This window comes from Chlamydomonas reinhardtii, chromosome 16, assembly GCF_000002595.2.
Source record: "Chlamydomonas reinhardtii strain CC-503 cw92 mt+ chromosome 16, whole genome shotgun sequence".
Taxonomy (NCBI): Eukaryota; Viridiplantae; Chlorophyta; class Chlorophyceae; order Chlamydomonadales; family Chlamydomonadaceae; genus Chlamydomonas; species Chlamydomonas reinhardtii.
In genome coordinates this window covers 3,440,213-3,460,457 of record NC_057019.1, presented here as the reverse complement: position 1 = coordinate 3,460,457, position 20,245 = coordinate 3,440,213, and the positions used below count along the sequence as shown (strand labels likewise).

At 60.4% G+C, this 20,245-nt stretch overlaps 5 protein-coding genes across 5 annotated transcripts; 4 read left to right on the top strand and 1 right to left on the bottom strand.

Annotated features, from left to right (window-relative positions):
• Positions 1-57: 57 nt before the first annotated feature.
• Positions 58-3,249, bottom strand: CHLRE_16g671685v5 (uncharacterized protein). The gene is made up of 5 exons (XM_001699225.2): positions 2,898-3,249; positions 2,613-2,731; positions 2,334-2,419; positions 2,066-2,189; positions 58-1,422 (listed from the first exon to the last, which is right to left on the bottom strand). Exons 1-5 carry the CDS (start codon positions 2,956-2,958, stop codon positions 979-981), a joined length of 834 nt encoding a protein of 277 aa, XP_001699277.2. The 5' UTR covers positions 2,959-3,249; the 3' UTR covers positions 58-978.
• Positions 3,250-3,349: 100 nt separating this feature from the next.
• CHLRE_16g671329v5 (uncharacterized protein) lies at positions 3,350-5,345 on the top strand. The gene is made up of 4 exons (XM_001699166.2): positions 3,350-3,627; positions 3,773-3,971; positions 4,113-4,247; positions 4,386-5,345. Exons 1-4 carry the CDS (start codon positions 3,503-3,505, stop codon positions 4,662-4,664), a joined length of 738 nt encoding a protein of 245 aa, XP_001699218.2. The 5' UTR covers positions 3,350-3,502; the 3' UTR covers positions 4,665-5,345.
• A 54-nt stretch (positions 5,346-5,399) lies between these two features.
• On the top strand, positions 5,400-7,823 carry CHLRE_16g670973v5 (uncharacterized protein). The gene is made up of 9 exons (XM_043071161.1): positions 5,400-5,458; positions 5,530-5,588; positions 5,662-5,722; positions 5,798-5,851; positions 5,949-6,046; positions 6,149-6,256; positions 6,479-6,557; positions 6,782-6,882; positions 7,035-7,823. Exons 1-9 carry the CDS (start codon positions 5,431-5,433, stop codon positions 7,089-7,091), a joined length of 645 nt encoding a protein of 214 aa, XP_042915727.1. The 5' UTR covers positions 5,400-5,430; the 3' UTR covers positions 7,092-7,823.
• A 196-nt stretch (positions 7,824-8,019) lies between these two features.
• Positions 8,020-10,925, top strand: CHLRE_16g670617v5 (uncharacterized protein). Its single transcript, XM_001699168.2, has 7 exons — positions 8,020-8,474; positions 8,610-8,786; positions 9,010-9,189; positions 9,406-9,492; positions 9,670-9,802; positions 9,956-10,182; positions 10,374-10,925. The coding sequence occupies exons 1-7, from the start codon at positions 8,214-8,216 to the stop codon at positions 10,497-10,499; spliced, it is 1,191 nt and encodes a 396-aa protein (XP_001699220.1). The 5' UTR covers positions 8,020-8,213; the 3' UTR covers positions 10,500-10,925.
• A 46-nt stretch (positions 10,926-10,971) lies between these two features.
• Positions 10,972-19,535, top strand: CHLRE_16g670261v5 (uncharacterized protein). Its single transcript, XM_001699169.2, has 16 exons — positions 10,972-11,267; positions 11,718-11,770; positions 12,051-12,206; positions 12,387-12,442; positions 12,716-13,016; positions 13,434-13,712; positions 13,985-14,154; positions 14,563-14,626; positions 14,910-15,022; positions 15,438-15,621; positions 15,869-15,901; positions 16,033-16,129; positions 16,302-16,405; positions 16,644-16,805; positions 17,443-17,595; positions 17,720-19,535. Exons 1-16 carry the CDS (start codon positions 11,117-11,119, stop codon positions 18,125-18,127), a joined length of 2,484 nt encoding a protein of 827 aa, XP_001699221.2. The 5' UTR covers positions 10,972-11,116; the 3' UTR covers positions 18,128-19,535.
• The last annotated feature ends 710 nt before the right edge of the window (positions 19,536-20,245 follow it).

Sequence of the window (20,245 nt, the reverse complement as noted above, 5' to 3'; positions counted from 1 at the left end):
CTTGAGCACGCAGGGGGCGGGTATGCATGGGAGGCTGCGCGTCCCCTGCGGCATTTTTATGGGGGAGGTGCCATACATCTTAATTTTCCCATTTTTCCTTCTTGACCAGGGCAACAAACGGCGCCCCGATTCCGCATCCCACCGCCGGCCATTTACTTGCTTGGCGGGGCAGGTCTCCCACTTGCACGGCATTGTCACAGCCACGGGCAGCAATCACATACGCTGGTCATGGTGGGGAATGGCGTTCAGGATCCGATAGCCCCCCTAGACAATTCAACAGCTAGCAACTCGGCGGCACCGTCGAAGGTCCGTGCACCCGCTACACACTCAGCAGCCTACCCTGTGAGCAAGGGTCAGCACTAACAGCGGCGAACCATTCTGACCCGGGCCTCATGTAGCACAGCACTACAGCGGGCCCCTGGCGACTCGTTCGTGTGGAAACACACGCCCTCGACAACTCTCTTGACAACGCCCACACGCCTGCCTGCAACACAGCAGCTCCAAGTCTATTGCTCCGTCTCCTGGTTGCTGTTCGCTCCTGCTGCTCATCAGCCCTCCTCCTCCTCCTCCTCCTCCTCCTCCTCCTCCTCCTCCTCCTCCTCCTCCTCCTCCTCCTCCTCCTCCTCCTCCTCCTCCTCCTCCTCGTAGAACGCAGCGTAGACGGCAGGCGCAGCGTAGACGGCAGGCGCGGCAGCGGCAGCAGCTCTGTCTCCAGACTCGCTTTTGGTATCATGCCCTCCTTCCTCACACGCCGCGTCGTTCCCCGCTCACACTTCAGCGACCTGGGTAGCATCAGGACTAATCGCTGCATCCCCACTTCAGCAGATGCTGAGACAGGCTGAGACAGGCTGAGACATGCTGGCTTGGGCGCCTACACGCCTTGCTACTTGTCCCCTCCACAATCCTGCGCACAACCACATGCACTACGCCCCATGCAGCAGCAAGCCTGTCCCATATGGTCTGCCACCGGCCGCCAATTCACTCATGTTTCTGCCAGCGCTGCACCTCCGGGCTCACGACCATCTGCGGCCGGCTGTCCAGCTTACCCGTCACCCAGATGCCGATCAGCCTGCCAAACCAGAACAAGCTAATGCCGTACAGTAGCAGCAAGAACCCATTGGCCGCGTAGGCCGCTGGCCGGCTGAGCGGCACGCGCCACAGGTCCCGCAGCGTGCACGGCAGCAGCAGCAGCGGCACCAACAGCACGCGGGTCGCCAGCACCGCCAGGCCGTACAGCACGAAGAAGGGCTTCTTCACCCGCCCGGGCGCGTCCAGGCAATGCAGCAGCTTGCTGGCGGACAGCAGCGGCGCCGTGGCGGTTAGCAGCCAGTGCGCCAGCAGGCCCACGCGCAGCAGCTCTAGGCTGTAGCTCAGCGCCAGCAGCGCCAGCGAGAAGGCGTGGTGCAGCGCCGTGTCCAGGCCCTGGGTGCGGGGCACACGCAGCGGGGCAGGAGAAGCAGGATTACAGAATAGGGGCCCGGAGGTGTGGTGGCAGGGCGCGTGACACAGGCTTTATGCTGTGTGTGAGCGTGTGTGGGCACGTGTGGAGCCTGAAGAAGGTGGAGGAGGCCACGGTGCGCGGGGGAGGGGGGGGGGCTGGAGTCTGGTAGTAGGGGGCGGGCAGGTGCACAGGTGCTTTTGCGAGCCCGCCTGCAGCTGATGCACACCCTGGAATGTGCGTTTCGCAGGAGGCCGCGGCAGTGGAGTGAGGTAGTGGCGCTTCGTAAAGGTGTGTGTGGCGAGTGAGGAGCGGCAGCAGGACGAGGCCAATGCACGGACAGCCAACTGCTTGTCCCTAAGAATTGGATGGAGACTCTACGCGCGGTTTCGCCCATGGCGTTCGACAGGTGAATAATATGGTATGGCCTGCGTTCGAGAGGTGTGAAGGTGTATAATATGGTAGATTACAGGGGCGCTGCCGACCGCCGCAAGGTGTATGTGACGAGTGAGGAGGACACGGGGCGAGTCGGCGGAGGCCGGGGCAGCTGGTGGGCTTGGCGGCTGCGCAGCATGGTTGCCATGCGGCCACATCGCCCGGGTAAGGGTACGCCCGCAGCCCTCTCACCTGCACCCTGCCCAGCCCGACCCAGTGCTTAACGCTGCTCTGCATGTACCAGGCAATGGTCGCCAGCCACAGCCCGTCCAGCACAGGCGTGTGATAATGGTCGGGCCAGCCCAGCAGGCAGCCGCTGTGAGACATGAGGCATCGGGGATAGCACGCGGGAAACTCGTGAGAGATGAGGTCGATACCATCACCGATGCTTTCTGCTATCCATGACCTCGTGAGTCATGTGCTCTGCTCCCACACCAGTAAGAGGCCAGTTGCAGCGCACCTGGTGTCAGCTATATGACAGCGCGCGTTGTGGCCTGCCCACAGGGCCCATGAACTAAGTGCCACGAGCAGCGACATCCCAAGACCCTGGAAGCACGGATACACAGGGATAGGCAACACAGCACAACAACCCGGCATTACATGGCGGATGTGGACAGGTACCGCTAACCGAACATGCGCGGGATCGTACGGTAGTGTTGCCGCATACACCAGCACCCCGCCGGACAGTGCCCGGCACGTTCCACAGGACACCATAATTGTCACCACCGTACTCACTTACCTCCCATAGCTCCTCTGTCACTACAGGGGTGTACATTTCATAGCCTGGGCATCGCCTCCGCAGGTACATGCGTATCCGCTCGTAAACTAGGGAATAGAAGAGGTAGCGCAATGCCAGGACTGCAGCGCATGCCAAAGGGCATACTGTGTATGGCATCTGCCCCACCCCAACATTGAGTATGTCCGTTGCGAGTCGGTGGTGGTAGGCAATTGACAATCGACGAAGCTCCGCAGCTCTGGCGCTGACGCAGGGCACTCACACCACCCTGCTGGCGGCCGCACTTACCCAGGACAGCGCCAAGGCTTGCTGCTATGGCGCATGATGTCACAGCGTCACCTAGCAGCATCACTGACAACCACGCCTTCTCTAATGAATGGAGCAAGCAAGCAACCACCTGAGTACCGGCGGAGTAGTGCCACCTGAGTACCGGCGGAGTAGTGACAAGCTAGACTCGTGACATGCGTGTGCTGCTGGCCCCTCGCTGCTGGCTGCAAATGCAACAGCCACTCAGCGGCGTATCAATACGCGTTCTAGTAGGTGTTGTCGCATGCTTGTGCGCAGCGACGGTGACTGTCGGTAGCTATCATTCAAAATGCGCCTTGAAGCGGAACAGGAGCAAGCTATATGACACAAGTTGCATATATTGTAAATAAGGGAATAGCTTCCGGCGTCAGCGAGACAGTGTGCATCCATATAGCAAACTCGTGTCCTCATTGCGGTGCCACACTATACTAAATAACTAATCAACATCAGCAGCTTAGGTTACTTCCTCGCAGTATATCAGCCATCAGAGGGCGAGATGCTGGTTCGAACGCGCCACAGATAAGCCGAAATACTACGCCTTTCACTCACTTTGGGGAAAAGAAATGGCGAAGGCATCTTTCGAGAGAATGGCGGCAAAGCTAGCAACGGATGAAGAAAAGGCGGACGCAGCCGCACGAAAGGCAGAGCCGGCCGTTCCGTTGACCGCCGCCCAGAGAATTCTGAAGGCGTGGGAGATAAAGGATTACTTCAGGTGGGAGGTACAGGGGTGGCTGCAGAGAGTATGTTCAATGGAGGGTTTGGCAGTGCAGGCTGGGGAGGGTTGGGAGGCGCGTGCTTCGTTGGCACGCTGCGTGCGCTGATGCAAACCCTGGGCCTTCCACTGCCCGCTGCTGCAGCCTGCTGGGGTTGCCCGAGCCGGAGGCGGACGAGCTGGGCCGCCCTGTGTGGAGCTGCACGGAGGTGGAGGTGGGGAAGGCGTACCGCAAATTGTCCATCGTGGTGCACCCGGATAAAAACCCGGGTGATGATGAAGCGCGGCGGGCGTTTGAGGTGCTCAACAAGGCGCATCGAATGCTCAAAGACCCCACCTCACGGGTAAGCATAGTGGCCCTAGGATGGATCTTCAAGTTTTATGCGTATGTGGCGTACCTATTCGTGCGGAGCGTAGGCTTCCAGGTGACAAGCAGGGTTTTGCTTAGTGGCAGGCCCTGACTGAAGCGCTGGTCGACCCAACAGGAGGACGTGCTACGTGGAGCGGCGGACAAGGCTCGGCGGAAGAGGGAGCAGCAGGAGGCGGCGGCGGACTTGGACACGCGCATGAGAATGAATGCGGCCAAGAACGACAGAGCACGGGAAATGCGGAAACAGGAGGTGGGTTTGAGCCTTGCAAAAGCGCAATGACCGTGGATCCCAGTTTCCTCTGGAGGAACTTGGGGCTTGTCTGCGATCTGGACCATGATATGTGTCGGGCAGGCGTCATGTTGTAATGTTGCCACGTGCATCTTGCAGGGCCAAGGACTGCAGTCACACATCCTTGAGCAGATGCGGAAACGACAAGAGGAGGTGAAGCGGAGAGCAGAGGCAGCTGCGAAGGCAGCAGCGGCACGCGGTGGGCGGCGGAGCGAGGACAGCGATGACGAGGAGGAGCGCGGGCAAGGCGCGGGGGTGCACATGGGGCCGGCCAAGCCGGGGGCACGAACAGCCGCACAAGCGGAGGGCAGCGATGAGGACGAGGACGCCGCAGCCGCAGCTCGAAACAAGCGCCGGAAGAAGCCTGCTTTCATGTAACTGGTGGCGCTGCCATTGCTAATGATTTCGACAGGGTGGAATTGATGGCACACATCTGTGAGGCATGTGGCGCCTTTCCTGCATTTTGGTGGCAAGGCCCATGGATGGCTGAGGTGTTGGCGAGTGCCAAGTGCGTTACAGCGCACATGGAGGCGACACGAGAGGACACCTGGGCTGCCAGGGCGTTGGTTGGGTCGCATGGAGGTGGGGTGCATCGCGCATTCTCATGAGGGTCGCAACGGTCGCTGGTAGACAACGTGTGAGGACGGAGGTGAAGGTCATGTGGCACAAGCACGTTACCTCCTCGTCATTGCATGTTCCGGTTTCAAGACGCTTGCAAAAGCTGCGAAAGACCCGCTGTGGGGCACGTGCACTCTCGTGGAGCCGCGAAGTTGGTACGGGGTCCGAGGCTGCTGGTGATCCGTGGTGTCCGCTATGATAGCGAATAGGGTTACATGTGGGATGACAGCCGCGGACAAGCCAGGGCTTCAAACACGCCCGGATGATAGCCAGGGTCGAGTCCGGGGTGAGCGACAGGAGTTGCCAAGTATCCTGAACGACTGGTTGCTGCCCCTGTAAGCTAGGTTGACGTATCCGACTAAAACAATCTTGGGTGTCTTATCGTCACACACCACCATCCGAATTGGGTCAGGGGCCTTGGCATCGGGAGAATGCATGGGCCGAAACACACGCAGCGTGCCTGCATCCGAGCTCCTTCCTCCTTCCTCACATCCTGTAAAATTTTTCATCACCAACAGGCACATAAATGTCGCTCAAAATCCACTATTTCCCAGGCAAGCTTCGAGTTCAAAGGGGCAACGTTGCAGCGCATGCCTAATTTTCGCCCCCGATTCTTGTCATGCAGTTCCGGGCCGTGCGGAGGTTGCGCGACTTTGCTTATCCATTGGAAACATCCCTTACGAGGTTCGTCAACGCTTTGTTCGTCTTGGGATCGCCATGGGCACCGGTGCTCAGTCCCCGCCTGCACGCTTTACAGGATGTAATCTACACGGGGGCCACATTTGGCGAGGCCAAGCCCAAGTTTCCATTCGGCCAAGGTGCGCGGTGCGACTAGGGCCCGTTGCCGAAACTATCCGCTTACTCCAGTTCCTCTGATGTCACCCCTCCCGTAGTGCCGGTACTGGAGTTCCCAGATGGCAAGATGCTCGCACAGTCGGGTGCCATTGGTGAGAGTGTGTATGTGTGCGTGTGTATCTATGGAACTGAGACCCCTCTGTCATCCCGAGGCCCTCCAATGACTCCATTGCTCTCCTTCTCATGCAGACCGCTACACTGCGAAGCTGGCAGGTCTGTACCCGGAGGACCCCATCCAGGCGGCGTTTGCAGACCAGGCCGTATTCCTGCTGAATGACTTTACCGACGTAAGAGGGGCGCATTTGTATCTTAGCATGTGTCCATCCCATCCCATGCCCACGTTAAGCGAATACGTTCGTCTCGCTGCGACCCGCCCTGCCTGCCCGCAGCTGTTCTCGTCCAGCTACAGCCTGCCGCTCGAGGAGAAGATAAAGGCGCGCCAGGACATGCTGGCGGGCAAGGGCGGCGAGAAGCTGAAGTTGCTGGAGAAGCTTGTGGTGGGTAGCGAGTTACAACGCAAGGCTGAGAGCTGGATGGCCTGCATGCATCGATGGATTGCAGCGCACAGCAGCACTGAAGCAGCGATGCGGTTCGAGTGCTGTTCCACAGAATGCAGACACAACCCATTATCACAACACAGCTAGGTAACAAGATTCTGTCGCGAACTTACGCCCTTGCAACATGTACATCACAAACTGAAGCTGCATGCGCTGTCGCAGGCCTCTATTGGCGACAAGTACCTGGCGGGCGCGAAGCTGTCGTACGCGGATCTGGCCCTGTTTGTGTCATTCTCCACCAGTAAGTGCTCACACCAGTACACCCCTTGTCCTTGTCCGTGCCTGCCAACACTGCGGTGCCTCATGACCAGTCGGCAATTGCCGACTGGTCACCAACCTGTGCGGCGCCCAGCGCTAGGAGCAGCTGCTGCTGTCCCAGCCCTACCATCCTTCTGCAACTGCCCCATACCTCCGATTCCGCCGCGCCCCTTCCGCCGCCCCTCTGCACCCGCCTGCTGCATGCAGTGATCTGCGGCCAGCTAGACGGTATCCCCAAGGACCTGTTCAAGAACTACCCCGCGCTCAAGGCCTTCCGCAGCAGAATTGCAACGGAGCCAGGCGTCAAGGTGAGCCCGGCTCCATGTTGGGTTGTGCACTTTGCGCGACAAAGGGCATGCCACTGCCGGCAAGAGGGTTGCTGTCGGCACCCTTGCCTGTGTGTGTCTGCCATCGCCCCTCACCGGCTCACATCCTTTGTTTCGGTGGCGGTTAACTGCAGGCGTTCTACGACAAGAACAGCGAGGGCTTCCGTGCTGCCTTCAAGCCGGACGCGTAATGCGCTCACGCGCGCAACATCCGCGACAGAGGTGGCAGGGAGCAGAACCAGGAACATGGAAGCGCAGCAAGTGGACACCTGCGGGCTGACTATCATACGGCTTGCCCTGAGATGCGAGGCCAGACATACAAGAAAGCTACCCAGAGCCGATGGGCAATTTTCTGAGTACCGGCGGTTTACTTGCTGATGCGTGCGTACCGTTTTACCATGAAGTAATTTGGGGTTGCGTGGATGAAGGAGCATTTTTGATTCGAGCGGCCGACCAAGCTGCAGCGGCCGCCATGGCCGCCGCCGGCGGCGGGGCCGGGCTGAGAGCCTGAACGGCGCTAGCAGGGCGTGGGGCTGAGGGTGCACGTGGTGATTGGCGGCGAGTGACGTGACTAATTTGTTAGCTGCGGGTTAGCACGGACTGTGCACCCCACCCAACCGGCCATGTCCGGATTTGCGGGGATGCCAAAGGCCCCCAACATAGAGGCGTGTGCTTAGTAGGCGCCCGCGTCAAGGTGGCCCCGGGATCAGCCCTTTTCCTGCCATAAGGCAGCCACCTCCTTGTTGATTCGTCTGCTATGGTCTACAAATTAGCTTTGGATACGGGGCACCCCAAGGCACCCGCCAGCTAGAACAGCTCCCGCCACCTACTGCCACGGCGAGTCGGCGACAGGGACGCGTGCCTGCTGTTGCAGTGTTGCGCCTTGGACGTGCGCATTATATAAGTTGTAAGAGGCCACCTCGCATGGAGAGAGTTGCCGGAGTCTCTATGATTGAATATCCAGCCGTTCGCCGGGAAGGAAGGGCGGTGGTTGGGGCGGGCGGGGCCCGGCAGGGCGGGGTTGCCGCGGCGTGCTGCCAATGTGCAAACCAACCCGGTTCAGATTTCACCCTCTTAGCTGCCTCATGCACACATTCTGCATGTCGTGCAAAAATAAGCCATGAACGAGCTAATGAACTGGGAAGTTCGCTAAATTTCCCTTCACCAGTGCCACCTGCTTGGACCTGGGCGTAGGGATTGGCGCTTATCGCTTGGTGCACTTTTGAAAGATAGCACAATTCATACGTAAGCTATAGGGCTTCGCGTCGCCCCCGCCGACAAACTGAGCCTGCGCACACAAGTACACAAGCGATATGGACAAGAAAGACAAGAAGGCTCGCGTGGATACGGATAATAAAGATAAGAAAGATAAGAAGCACAAGAAGGCTCGCGTGGAGGGAGCGACGGATGTGGGCGGGGCTGCGGGGGAGGCTTCGGACCCCTCTGTCGAGACCACCGGTCGCAAGTGGACCCTCAGCGTGGGGCTCCCGGGCACCCTGCTGGATGCACCGTCCTCTGTAGAGTTTGCGGTAGCTACCGCTGGTCAGATTCACAGGGCAGCAGCAAACTTCCAGGTAAGGGCGGCCGCTGCAGGTGGGCTTGCAAACGGGTGTGGCACGCTTTCGGGCTGTGCTGCAGGTGGCAGACTGTGCCCAGCTCCATTGCTCGACCGCCCATTACCAAACCTCGCACACCTGCTCTGAATCTAGGTGGATGAGGTGGTGGTTTATGACGACTCGCTGGCGGCGACCACCTTCCAGCCCGGCCAGCCGCTGTCCGCGGCCAGTGTGACGCCCGGCACTGCGCTGCTGGCGCGTATACTTCAGTACCTGGACACGCCGCCCCACCTGCGGCCGAACATGTACCCAGAGGAGGTGTTGCAACAGGCAAGGGTAGCCGACTGGGACGAGCGGGGCAGCGGCAGGGGCGCAGGCATTGCGGGGATATGGGATGCCTAGGGTAATGCACGGTTGGTCTGCAGTGTGAGCGAGGGCAGCAGCTGGAGGGAGCACGGTAAGAGGTGGTACGGGACACGTAGCTGAGAACGTCCAGCCAAACGTGCGCCTGCTTACTGTTTGCTGCAACTGACCATCCGCCAACGCTCGCCAGCATCCGGAGCTACGGTTGGCGGCATCGCTTCCGGTGCTGTCGCCGCCGCACCACGCGCGGCCGAGCGCCGTGTGGATGCCGTACCGCGAGGGCGTGGTGCTCAAGGCGGAGGCGGGCACGGGCAGCTATGTGGACGTGGGGCTGGACCGCATGGTGTACCTGGAGCACAGCCTGCAGCAGGTGCGTGCTGGGTGCGTTTGGTGGGCGCTTGCGGCGCGGTAGTTACGGTATGTTGGTGGGGTAGTGCTGGTGGTGCTGGGGGCAGTAGACGGTGGTGCTGGGTGACGTACGGGCGCGAGTTACGTGTCTATCAATTCAACGAGCACTACACTACCCACATCCTACGCATCTTGCCCGGCATCTTACTGCCTTGCATTGCGCCGCGCTGCACTGCAGGGGGCACGTGTGACGGTGCACCTGGGCGACATGGAGCCGGTCACACGCTTCTTCGCGGCCTACTCGGAGACCATGATCGTAGGCACGGTGAGAGAGCACGTGCGCTTGTGGTGTATGTTTGTGAATCACACCATGAAGGGGTGCAGTGGAAGGAGAAGGCACACACGGAGATGGCAGCTTGCTGGTTGTTAGTGCGCTGTAAGGCGCAGCACTGTGGTGTTGATTTCCGTCCTTACTGCATTGTGTCGTCTGGGACTATGCCAGGTGGTGCCGCCCTCGGAGCCCCGTGAGCGGCTGGGGTTGTACTGGGGCTACACCGTGCGCATTGCACTGGGCCTACAGCGCGTGTTCAAGGACGCTGCCGTGAGCAAGACCGGCAGCTACGACCTGACTATCGGTGAGAGGGGTGTGGTTGTCACGCGCCACCTTTATTCATGTCGGTTAAGCGATGTGTCCGACCTGGGGCTTGAAGGGACAAGTCGTGTATTGTACTCGCTCAGCCGCTTCAGCTACATGCTGTCGTTCTCCCTACCCTTCTTTCATGACGCAGGCAGCAGCCCAGCCGGCGCCGACACGGACCCGGGGTCGCTCGTGATGCCGCGCTTCAAACACGCGCTAATGGTCTTTGGCGGCGGCAGCCCGGTGGCCGCGGCAGCGGCGGTGGCGGAGGGCGGCGCCAAGGCCAAGCCCAAGGCGGTGCCGGGCCAGGCGGTGCCGCAGCAGGACCTGGACCAGATGGTCAACCGGGTGCCGGACTGGGAGCACAAGACGCCGCAGGTGTGGGCGCTGGCCAGCTTGTGAGCGCTGTGAGGGCTTCGAAATCAAGGGCTGAGTCCTGTGAGCAAACCTGCTAGCCATGACGGGGCGCGGACACCGTCCAAAGCACATGCCATGGTCATGCGCGTGTGCGGAAGGGACTGGACACGGCCGCCCAACCAAGAATGTACCATGTTCCCTTCACTGTGCAGGACGTGTTCAACCTGTACCTCAACACCACGCCACACCTTGGCACACTGCGCATTCGCACCGAGGACGCCATCCCGGTGGCGCTATCCTACCTCATCATGCCGCTACTCAAGTACGGAAAGCAGTAGCACTTCACGGCCCTGGTCCGCAATCGTAGCAGGAGGCTGCCTGCGTCCACCCTGAAAAAGGGGGTGACACCTAATATGCCTCATAGTCATGACGTGTGTGATACGAGCGAGCGCTATTCTGGTGAAACGGTGATTTGATGGGATGGAGCAGGCACGCGACGCTTGACGAGGGGGTTTGATGGGCCTATCAGGAGGGGCTGATTTGGGGTGGTGTGCTTGCTAGGCTGTGATTGTGCGGCAGCGAGGGCAGAGGTAGGCGGTGCAACGAAGCCATGGTGACGGCTGTATTTGGTCAGGACTCAGGGCGCAGGGTTGGAGGAAAAAGAGGAGTCGCCGATCTGGGGGCAACTGGGGGTATGGCGTGGGCGGGGTGTCAAACCATACTGTCCCATGCGTTTCCACAACCTGCACAAAATCACAAAACACACATTCTCATTTCAACCCTCCCGCAGACACGTATACCATAGGTCCGCTCTCGGTCCTCAGGAAGGGGTGTTGGCTAGTCTGAAGTCTGGAAATCAGCAAGAAGGACGCCGTGCAGGTGCAACAAAGAATGAAATAGGTACTCGAATATAAATACGTGCAGTCTAGCAGCTCGGAGGTGACAGCTGCGCACAATGGGAGTCACGGACGAACTCTTGCCAGCTGCTGTGCTCCGGCAGATTGGAGATAAGCTTTATGAAAAGCGAAAGGTTGCGGCGCTGGAAGTGGAGCAACTCATCAAGCGGCTCGCGGCACAGAACGATCAACACCGCATTCGGCTGACAGGCGAGTGACGTTAGCAAGCGAAAGGCAACGTCGACACGTGGATTTATAGGACTTGCTGATGGGGGCGGTTGATGGTGCCTGTCGGGACGTCGTCGGCGTCACACGGCACGCACTGGGCGCAGTTTGCCTTTGGAGCGATGGGGGATGGACCGGTTAGGAGCACGCAGCACGAGAGCCTGGGATCGAGCCATGTTCCGTTAGAGCTTTGCCTGCGGGACTAGACATGTACTGCAGTTTGGCACCATATCCAGTCCCCTGGTTGCTTGGGGTTGGCGACGGCGCCACTGTAGCAGCCGCACAACTTCAGGCAGCGTCTCGCGTCTTTGGTCTCGCTTTGCCGCTCAGAGACCTTGGGTGTCGGGTTTGGCGACCGGCAGACCCACTGGATGTACCGTTCAGGCTGGTTTGACCTTGCCCTGCACCTGTCGGTCACTTCCCTCTCTGCCACAGTTGACAAGCTCATCAGCGACTATGCATTTTCAAGTCAGGCCAACCACCGCAAGGTGCGTGCTTTGTTCTGCCAAGGCGCTACTGGGGCTCGCTGCTCCGCCTTGCTGGTGGCGTGTGCAGGGGCGGAAGGGCATGGCTAGCCCGACGGCCTGCGCAACAGAAAAGCGTCCACTCCTTCTGGGAAGGCAGCACGCGCTGCTGATCCCTTGGGTGCATGCATGCTGGTTGCCTCTGAAGGCGTCAACGATGTGCACCGTCTCGACTGCCATACCCATACACTACCCAGGATGGCAGTCACCATATGTCTCATGTGTTTGACTGTTGCTACTGCAGGGCGCCCTCCTGTGCCTGGCGGCCAGTGCGGTGGGCCTGGGGGACCCCACAGAGGTGCACCTGAGGCAGATCGTGCCGCCCGTGCTGGCGTCTTTCACAGACCAGGACGCGCGCGTGCGCTACTACGCCTGTGAGGCGCTGTACAACATCGCCAAGGTGGATGGGAAACGGCCGCGGAGGGGTCTGCAGTTGAGCCCTGGGCATGGGCAGGGCCCGAAGGTGGTTGTGCGCCTCTGGCGGTTTGGCCTACCCTGATTCCAGGCGTCACGCGAAGCAGCATCCTAGCATTGGCGCCTGGAGTCCCAAGCCGTGCTGCTTGCATGCGTCGCCTTGCAGGTGGCTCGCGGCACATTCATCCTGTTCTTCAATGAGGTGTTCGACGCCATGTTCAGGTCGGCCGGGGGGCGGTCGGGGTGGAGGGATGGCAGGGGATGACCAGCGAGGGCGCGAGAATCAGCCTGATTGCCGTCTGGTCATATCCAGCCCCACAGGTCTAGTGCCGATGTGGTCACCCAGCTTGGTGCACTCCCGCACACCTCGCGACCCTCTCCCTCAAATGTCTCCCCCCTCTGGGTGCTTGAACACCACACCTGCAATATCTACCTATCCACACCGCCTCCTTCCCGCCCTTCCTTCCGCCTCCTCGCCCGGCCTCGGCCCTGTAGGTTGTGCGCGGACAGCGAGGCCAACGTGCAGAACGCGGTGCAGTTCCTGGACGCGCTGATCAAGGACATCGCCGCCGACTGTACGCACTGGGACGTTGGCGCCTTCATTCCCAAGCTGCGCGATTACCTGCGCGTCACCAACCCGCACAAGCGCCAATTCCTGCTCAGCTGGGTGGTGGTGCTGGACAGCCTGCCGCATGTGCGCATGCTGCGCCACCTGCCCGCGCTGCTGGATGGGCTGCTGTCCATGCTGGCGGAGCCGGTGCGGGAGGTGCGCACGCAAGCCGCCAACTGCCTCAAGGTGCGCCAGCCAGGGAGCCAGAGGAAAAGAACACAACGGGGCATGAGTGGGAGGAGGGTGGGAAATGGTAATGGTCCCAGGGACAGCGGCCCGACCCGGCCCAAGCCCTGGTCTACGTGTACTGCGGGAGCGCAGCCTGGCGGCTTGTATCCCGATAAAGTGGCAGGTGGTCTCAGTGGACAGTCGACCATGCTTGTAGCAGGACGCGCCGCATGCATAACGTCACCCGACTAGCCGACTCACTGGGGGGCGGGGGCGTGAGGGCATGACGTGGCAAGGGCCGATGAAGTCTGCCGCCTGGGCCTCGCAGCAGAGCGTGGCCGGAGCGGGGTCATGAGCGCGAAACATTGCCGGCTGTCACAATGCCAACCTTCACCCCCGCTTCTCCCTCCCTGATTGCTATCTCTGCGCGACCAGGACTTTCTGTCCGAGATCCGCGCCACGCCGCCCTCGGAGCTGGCGCCCGACTTCTTCAGCCGCCTCACCACCACACTGGTGGACCGCGCCGGCAGCCCGGACGAGCTGACGCGCCTCACGGCCATCCACTGGCTGCGCTCCTTCGTGGAGCTGGCGCCGCGCCGCATTCATGGCCACGTGCCCGCCATCCTGGGCGTGGTGCTGTACAACATCTCCAGCCACAACCCCGACATTCAGCGGGAGTGCCAGGAGGCCAACGCTGCGCTGCTGCGGCTCGAGGTGCGCGTGTCTCGACCGGGTGCACGTCGGCTCTGATGGGCCGTAGGCTGCCGAGGATGCCTAGCAAATGCGTGGACATAACTATGTCTGCTGGAAGGAGGTACATCGGCTTGATCTGCAGGCACAGCTGCAGCCTGAAGTATGTGTTCTTATGGTGGCATGGTGCTAGACCATATGTGCGTCATTGACATCGAACCTGCAATCTGTATGTATGATGCTAAGATGTGTGCCGGTGTGCTCCCACGGCGTGCGCCCCGGGCGGTTTCCTCCAGGTGGGCATGTGCGATGACGACGGGCATCCCGAATCGGCGGCAGGGGCTGCAGGTGCGGGTGCTGGATATGGTGCCGCCGGCGCGCCTCACGGCATTATCAGCTCCATTGACATGGCGGCCATCCTGGGGACCGTCATCCTGGAAATGCGCAGCGAGATGGAGGCCACACGGTGCGTGCCGCTTGCACGCGTGCGGTTGCATGTGTGTAGATTGGGCGTGGCCCTGGGCAGTGAGCCTGCCAGCCTGGCTGTGTCATGCATACGCACTGCTTCACTGCCCCGCCAGCCCTGCCTGTTCGCCTTCTCACATCTGCTCCCGCATCCGCTGCATGGCTGCTCGCCCTTTACCACCGCAACAGTCATCCGCACGAGCCCCCCTCATCTCATTGTTTTAATTAGCTTCCCATTTTTCAGTCTCCTCTAGTTCTGTCTGGAACTCACCGCGTCGTTTGTGCTCTTCCCGCTGTACCACCGTACCTGTCAGGCGGTCAGTGCAATTTGCCTACTACCGTGCTTGCACCCTCTCCGCCCGCTCCAGCCGTTCACGATTTATGCCGGGACGTCCCCACGCTTTCACAGGCTGGAGGCTCTGCGCTGGCTCCATTTCCTGCTTGCGCGGGCGCAGGACCTGGTACTGGAGCAGGTGGGGAAGGGGGGACGAGGCGGAAGACTTCTGAAGTGCATGATGGTAACCGGTTAGGTATGGTACATGGTGTGCTTGTGTTGTGATTGCCGGAATGGGTGAGATAGCAGTCCTGAAGAGCAGATCGGCATATACCGGTACATGGAAGGGACGATTGCCTTCCTTCGGCATGCAGGTTACCAGACGCGTGTCGATTTGCAACGTCCGCACTTCAGGATGGCCTTGTATGGTTCGTTCCTTACTGGCCGTCTGGCGCTTGTTGCCCATCCACTGTGCCCTGCAGGTGGGCCGCCTGCTGCCGCCACTGCTGGATTCCTTGTCGGCACCCAGCGACGCCGTGGTCACCTCGGCGTTGGGTGTGCTGGCGGCGTTGGCGGAATGCCCCGGCCAGTTCTCGTGAGTGGGGTCGGGCGCCGCACTTGGGTTCCATGTGTGCTCGTATCCCGTCCCACCTCAACATGGAGGAGGCACGTGGCATGCTCCGCGTCTTTTGGTCTGAGTCGATCGTACACCGGCACATATGGCAATATGACTCGCCACTAGCCCCATTCGGACCAAAAGAGATAGACACCAGCAACGTCAACCCTGTTGTCCCGCTTTACCTACTGATGCCCAACAACACCCGCGCCCCTGGCCCATCATTTCAATCACCCCGCTCATCACCCGGGGCGCATCCCCCTGTGCCGTGCATTGGGAGCTGCTAGTTTAAGGCTCTGCGCCTCGGATAACATGTACCGGTACATGTTATCCGACTACCGCCGTCTTACATGCACTCCAACCTCCACCCTCGCCGGCACGCCCACGCGCGCAGGCCGGTGCTGGTGGCCCTGTTGGACCGGTTCCGCGGCGAGGCAGGCTTCGCGCTGCTGCAGCGCAGTGGCTCCAGCCTGCTGAGGCGGCTATGCAGCCACCTGGGCGCGGCGGCGGTGCTCACGGAGCTGGGCGCCATCCTGCAGCGTGACGCGGACATGGGCTTCGCGGCCACCATGGTGTCGGTGGGTTTAGCTTGGAGCTGGGGGCCATGGGCTGGGGCTGGGGCTGGGGCTGGGGCTGGGGCTGGGGCACGGGCAAGGGCTGGGGCTGGGCGCTGCATGCGCATTGCACGGTGTGCTGGCCGGCGCAAGGGTGCAAGTAGGTTGGCGGGGCAGTTCCAGTGAAAGATCTCACACTCGAACCCTGACCAGCCTTGAAGAAGTGGACCTGCCCAGCGCGGCTTGTACCTGGCAACCTGTTTTGCCGCAGGTTCTAAACCTCATCCTGCTGACTGGGCCTGAGGTGAGATCTCAGACTGCCGTCGCGCTTGCTGTCAATAAAGTGGCTTGGTATGATCACTGGCAGCCTCAGATGCCTTATGCCTGGCACCGGTGTCGTTGGCCAACGTTTGACTCATGTACTGCAACGTGCAGTTGGCGGAGCTCCGGGACCAGTTGCGGCGAGCGGCGAAGGATCCCGCGGGGGCAAGGCTCTTCAGCGTGCTGTACCCGTCCTGGTGCTACAGCGCAGGTACGGAGACAGTAAAAGCAATTTACAATGCAGGCCGGGGCGGCATTGGTGCCTTTGTTGGCAGCCCGCCTTCCTAGTAATTCTTCCTCGCTGCTTCTCATGCTTCTGGCCGCTTGTCCCAGTGCGTCCTCTTGGTACCGTAATGCTCACCTGCTGCTGGTTGCCTGCGCAGGCGCGCTGCTGAGCCTTTGCTTCGTGGCCCAGGCTTATGACCACGCGGTGGATATTGTGCACGCCTTCGCTGACCTGCCCTTCGGTGCGGAGCTGCTAGTGCAGGTACGGCAACAGGGATCGCGCGCAGGCCAAGTAGCGAACCAGGAGGTTTGGAGACCGCTTTGCAATGACTGCATGCAAGGGTTTAAACTAGGAACGCCCTGTTTGCGATGCCACGCTAGTCCATACCTGCCAATCCTCCCATCTGCACGCCCCTCCTGGTTCACGTCCAAATATGGCTCCCGCATTTGGCGCACTTGACGCACACGGTCTTCTTCTTCGTTGTTGTCACCACGTGTAGGTGGACCGGCTGGTGGCGCTGCTGGAGACGCCCTGCTTCACGTTCCTGCGCCTGCAGCTGCTGGAGCCGCGCAAGCACCCCTCGCTGCTGCGGGCGCTGTATGGGCTGCTGATGCTGCTCCCGCAGTGCAACGCCTTCCGCATGCTCAACACCCGTTTGCAGGCAGGTCGCATGGCTGCAAGGGGATGCTTGGGGTGTGTGTGTGTGCAAAGATAGGTACATGGAAGTGTAGCGAAGTAGACAGCGGGTGTAGGGTGCGCGTACCGATGAATAGCGCCAGAGCTCGCTGCGGCGTCCCTTTTTGCTGGCCATACCTAAATCTATACATAGTACCACGACATAGTACCACGCGGACACAGATGCATGGGGCATAGGGGGCTAGGGGGGGGGGGTGCAAATACCAGCCCAAACTAAACCGGGGTTGCATGTATGATTAATTAGGGAGAAGCGGAGTTGTAGCCAGGCACATTGGTGCAGCAGGCGCGTCGTTACAGATGACTGTAGAGTCCCGCAGCGGTCAGCTCCAGCGCGTCGACCCTCCGAAGGCTGCTGCTCTCCCATTTTCCTCAAGGGGGGCACTACTGGGGGGTGTTTTAGTTGATTCTATTTCCAAGTAGCTTAAGACCCAGCAACAACCCGCAGCGCGCAAAAGGGGGGACGGCGTCGCAGATGGGTCACAATATAAGCAACTGATGGTTTGCGTGTCGCGGGTCCATAGTTGCCTTGTGAAAGGGATGCAGGCGCTTCTGACTACGCGTATAAAGTTTGGAGCTCAGGATGGAGTATTTCATTCCCGCAGGCCGTCCCCACGTTGGAGCTGCTCCAGCTCGGCGCCAGCCTGGGGCCCGCTGGACCTGCTGCAGGGGCCAGGAGCCTGTCGGTTGCGGAGGATCCCGCAGCGGCCACATGGACTGACTTTAACGCGCTTCTGGCGGTCTTCCGCGCTGCACAGGTGCGTCATCCGCATTCCCTTAAACCCTTGGCATTTGGATTTGCCGCATCAGTAAAGCTTTACTACGGAAGGGCCTTGCCACTTACTATTCTCCGCCTCACGCTATTGCTGTGGTTGCGCACAGCTCCGCCAATACGAGGCGTACACCGTCCAACGGCAGCCGCCACCGCTGATGCCCGTTGGTGCGGCCGGTTTGGGCGTCCTGTTCGCCGCGGGGGTGGCGGACCGGCCCAGTACCCTGAGCACGGCAGATGTACGTGGTGTGCCGGCCGTGACGTCCAGTCCGAACCAACTGGTACAAGCAGCTGAGCCAGAGCCTGCAGCGAGTGGGCAAGGAGGACGCGTCGATGCACAGCAGGCGATGCAGCTCCACCAGCCCGCACAGGACGCGGCTGCAGAACAGGAAGCGCTGACGGCTGGCCAGGGGCAGGCCCACGGCAACCCCTTCCTCCAACCCGACGAAATTGTACTGAGCAAGCCTGCGGGCGGGTCTCTGCAGAAGGCGGCATCGGCGGGGAGCCAGCAGAGCTAGAGTGTGGCGGAACTACATCAGTCAGTCTTTGGCCTTGATTGTTGTTGAACCTCCGGACTAGGATTGCCTGTTATGACAGTACAGTACAGTGAATGCAGCAGGAAATGCTAATACGATATCCAGATTGGCGCTGTGGGAGTGGCTGGGGGGCGGTGGGCGCTGTGGGCGCAGGTAAGGGATCGTAAAACAGAGTGCCAGCCCCATGCCCCACGCCCATGCCCTGAAACCCTCGGGACCGACTGACCGAATAACCCCGACAACTGGTTGACGGAATCCGCCTTGATAAGGGGTTGGCTTGCCCCTTCCCCGAAGGGGGAGGGGCGGAAGCCATTGCGGTCGCATCGAGTTCCCGGGTGGGGCCCCCTCGGTTATGACAGTTTTACCTTGAGTTATTTCTCGGGAAACCCGAGCACAGCAGGCGAGTGGCATGTGAGAACTACGCTCTGGAATATGTGCGTAGCGATGCGAAACTTGGAAAAAACAGAAGCTCAGCGGTAGGACGAAGTTCAGCGGAGGAGTAACGCGCAAGTGCAGGAGAACCCACAAAGGTCTACGCAATGACGAGCGTTGAGAATGCAAAGGTGCAAACGCTGGCACCTATATTCCAACGCTTGATTATGGCGACAGGATTGAGTTGCTGGACGGGCGGGTCAGTACACAGAGGTTACCAATGTAAAGGACGTCATTATACTTGGACCATAACCAGCTCATATAATGTGTTGCCGCTCAAGCGGCATCACATCAGCACTTGTTGTGAGGCCCTCATCCGCGCAGAAGAGCGCGAGCACCGTGGAATAGTATTACGTTGTGCAGTGACTGGTAGTTTTAAGGGTCCCCGTGAAGGAAGGTCGCTCTAGCGACAGCAAGGCCACTTGCAGCGTCGCATAACGCCAACGCGGTTTACAGCGCATTTCCAATTATCGCTATCAAGTTGGGAATGATCTTTTTGACGCAGTAGGCTACGTCGTAGCAATGGTGCTCGGACAAGTGGTCGATGCGCACATGTTCGTGCGAGGGCCATGAACGCACTAGAACAAGCTTTCGCGGAGTACTCAGAAGCCGTCGCCCAGCTTGGAGACGTGGGCGATAACATTGGCGTGCTCGAGATACACTATGTAGACGAGGGCCGGGCACGAACCGCTGCAGCTACCCTTCTCGCGCAGTACACAGCCTCTAACCCTCTACCAGGACGCAGTCGGCCAAGTGGGGAGGAGGAAGCCTTGCACTTGCATATACCGCGATATGATGCGGTCTGCGCCTCGACTTCAGAACGTAACGCTACCTGAACACTTGTGGGGAGATGCAATAGCTGTGCACTGGGTTGCGCGCGCGCTGGCCTTGAACCTGACAGTGCGGACATCCGTAATGACAGAGCCAGAAGTGTATGCGTTTGGAGGGACACAACCTATGCTGTGTGCTGGCTCCCACAGCCTCGAACCGTCACGCCCTGTTACCTGATCCGCGGCTGTCACCTGCGCCTGTGCACGGGATTCTACGTGCTGCTGCGTCCCTTTCGGGGCACGCATGACACGGGGCGCCCGGAGGGGGGAGGGGCAAGCCGGGGTACTGCGCAGCGGTAGGGGTTTTTACTTAGCCATGCAATACAAAGTTGTGCCAATCAACTCCGCTTGATTGGCTCTATCACGCTGCCATTCAGGGGCCTTCCACACGACTTGGCTACGCGCGTATTCAGTATTCCGGCAGGCGGCAGGGCGCAGCACAGTCACGGCTTTGTGGGCTCCGGCCCATCATGCCGCTTACCCCGCCCCCTCCAGGGAAGGGGGTGTAAATACCAACCCAATCTTCGGGGAGCGGCAAGAAGCGGGCCCCAATGTAGGCGGCGGAGCACACGGCCGCGGCCCCCTGTAAGGATGAAGCCTAAGAACAACTGTTCCCCAGTCACGGGAAAAGGGGCTGAGCCCCTCCAGTCTGAGGCCGAACAACCTCATCGCCCGGACATAGCCGGGGTCGGTTTCCACAGGCACAAAGCCAAACCAGGTGCCTAGCAATCGTGATGCCACAGCAGAGCCAACCGCAGCCAGACACAGCACAGTTATCAACAGCCGCACCACTCGTCATGCCGCTACGAATGCCCTGCCAGCCCCACCGCGGACCGCT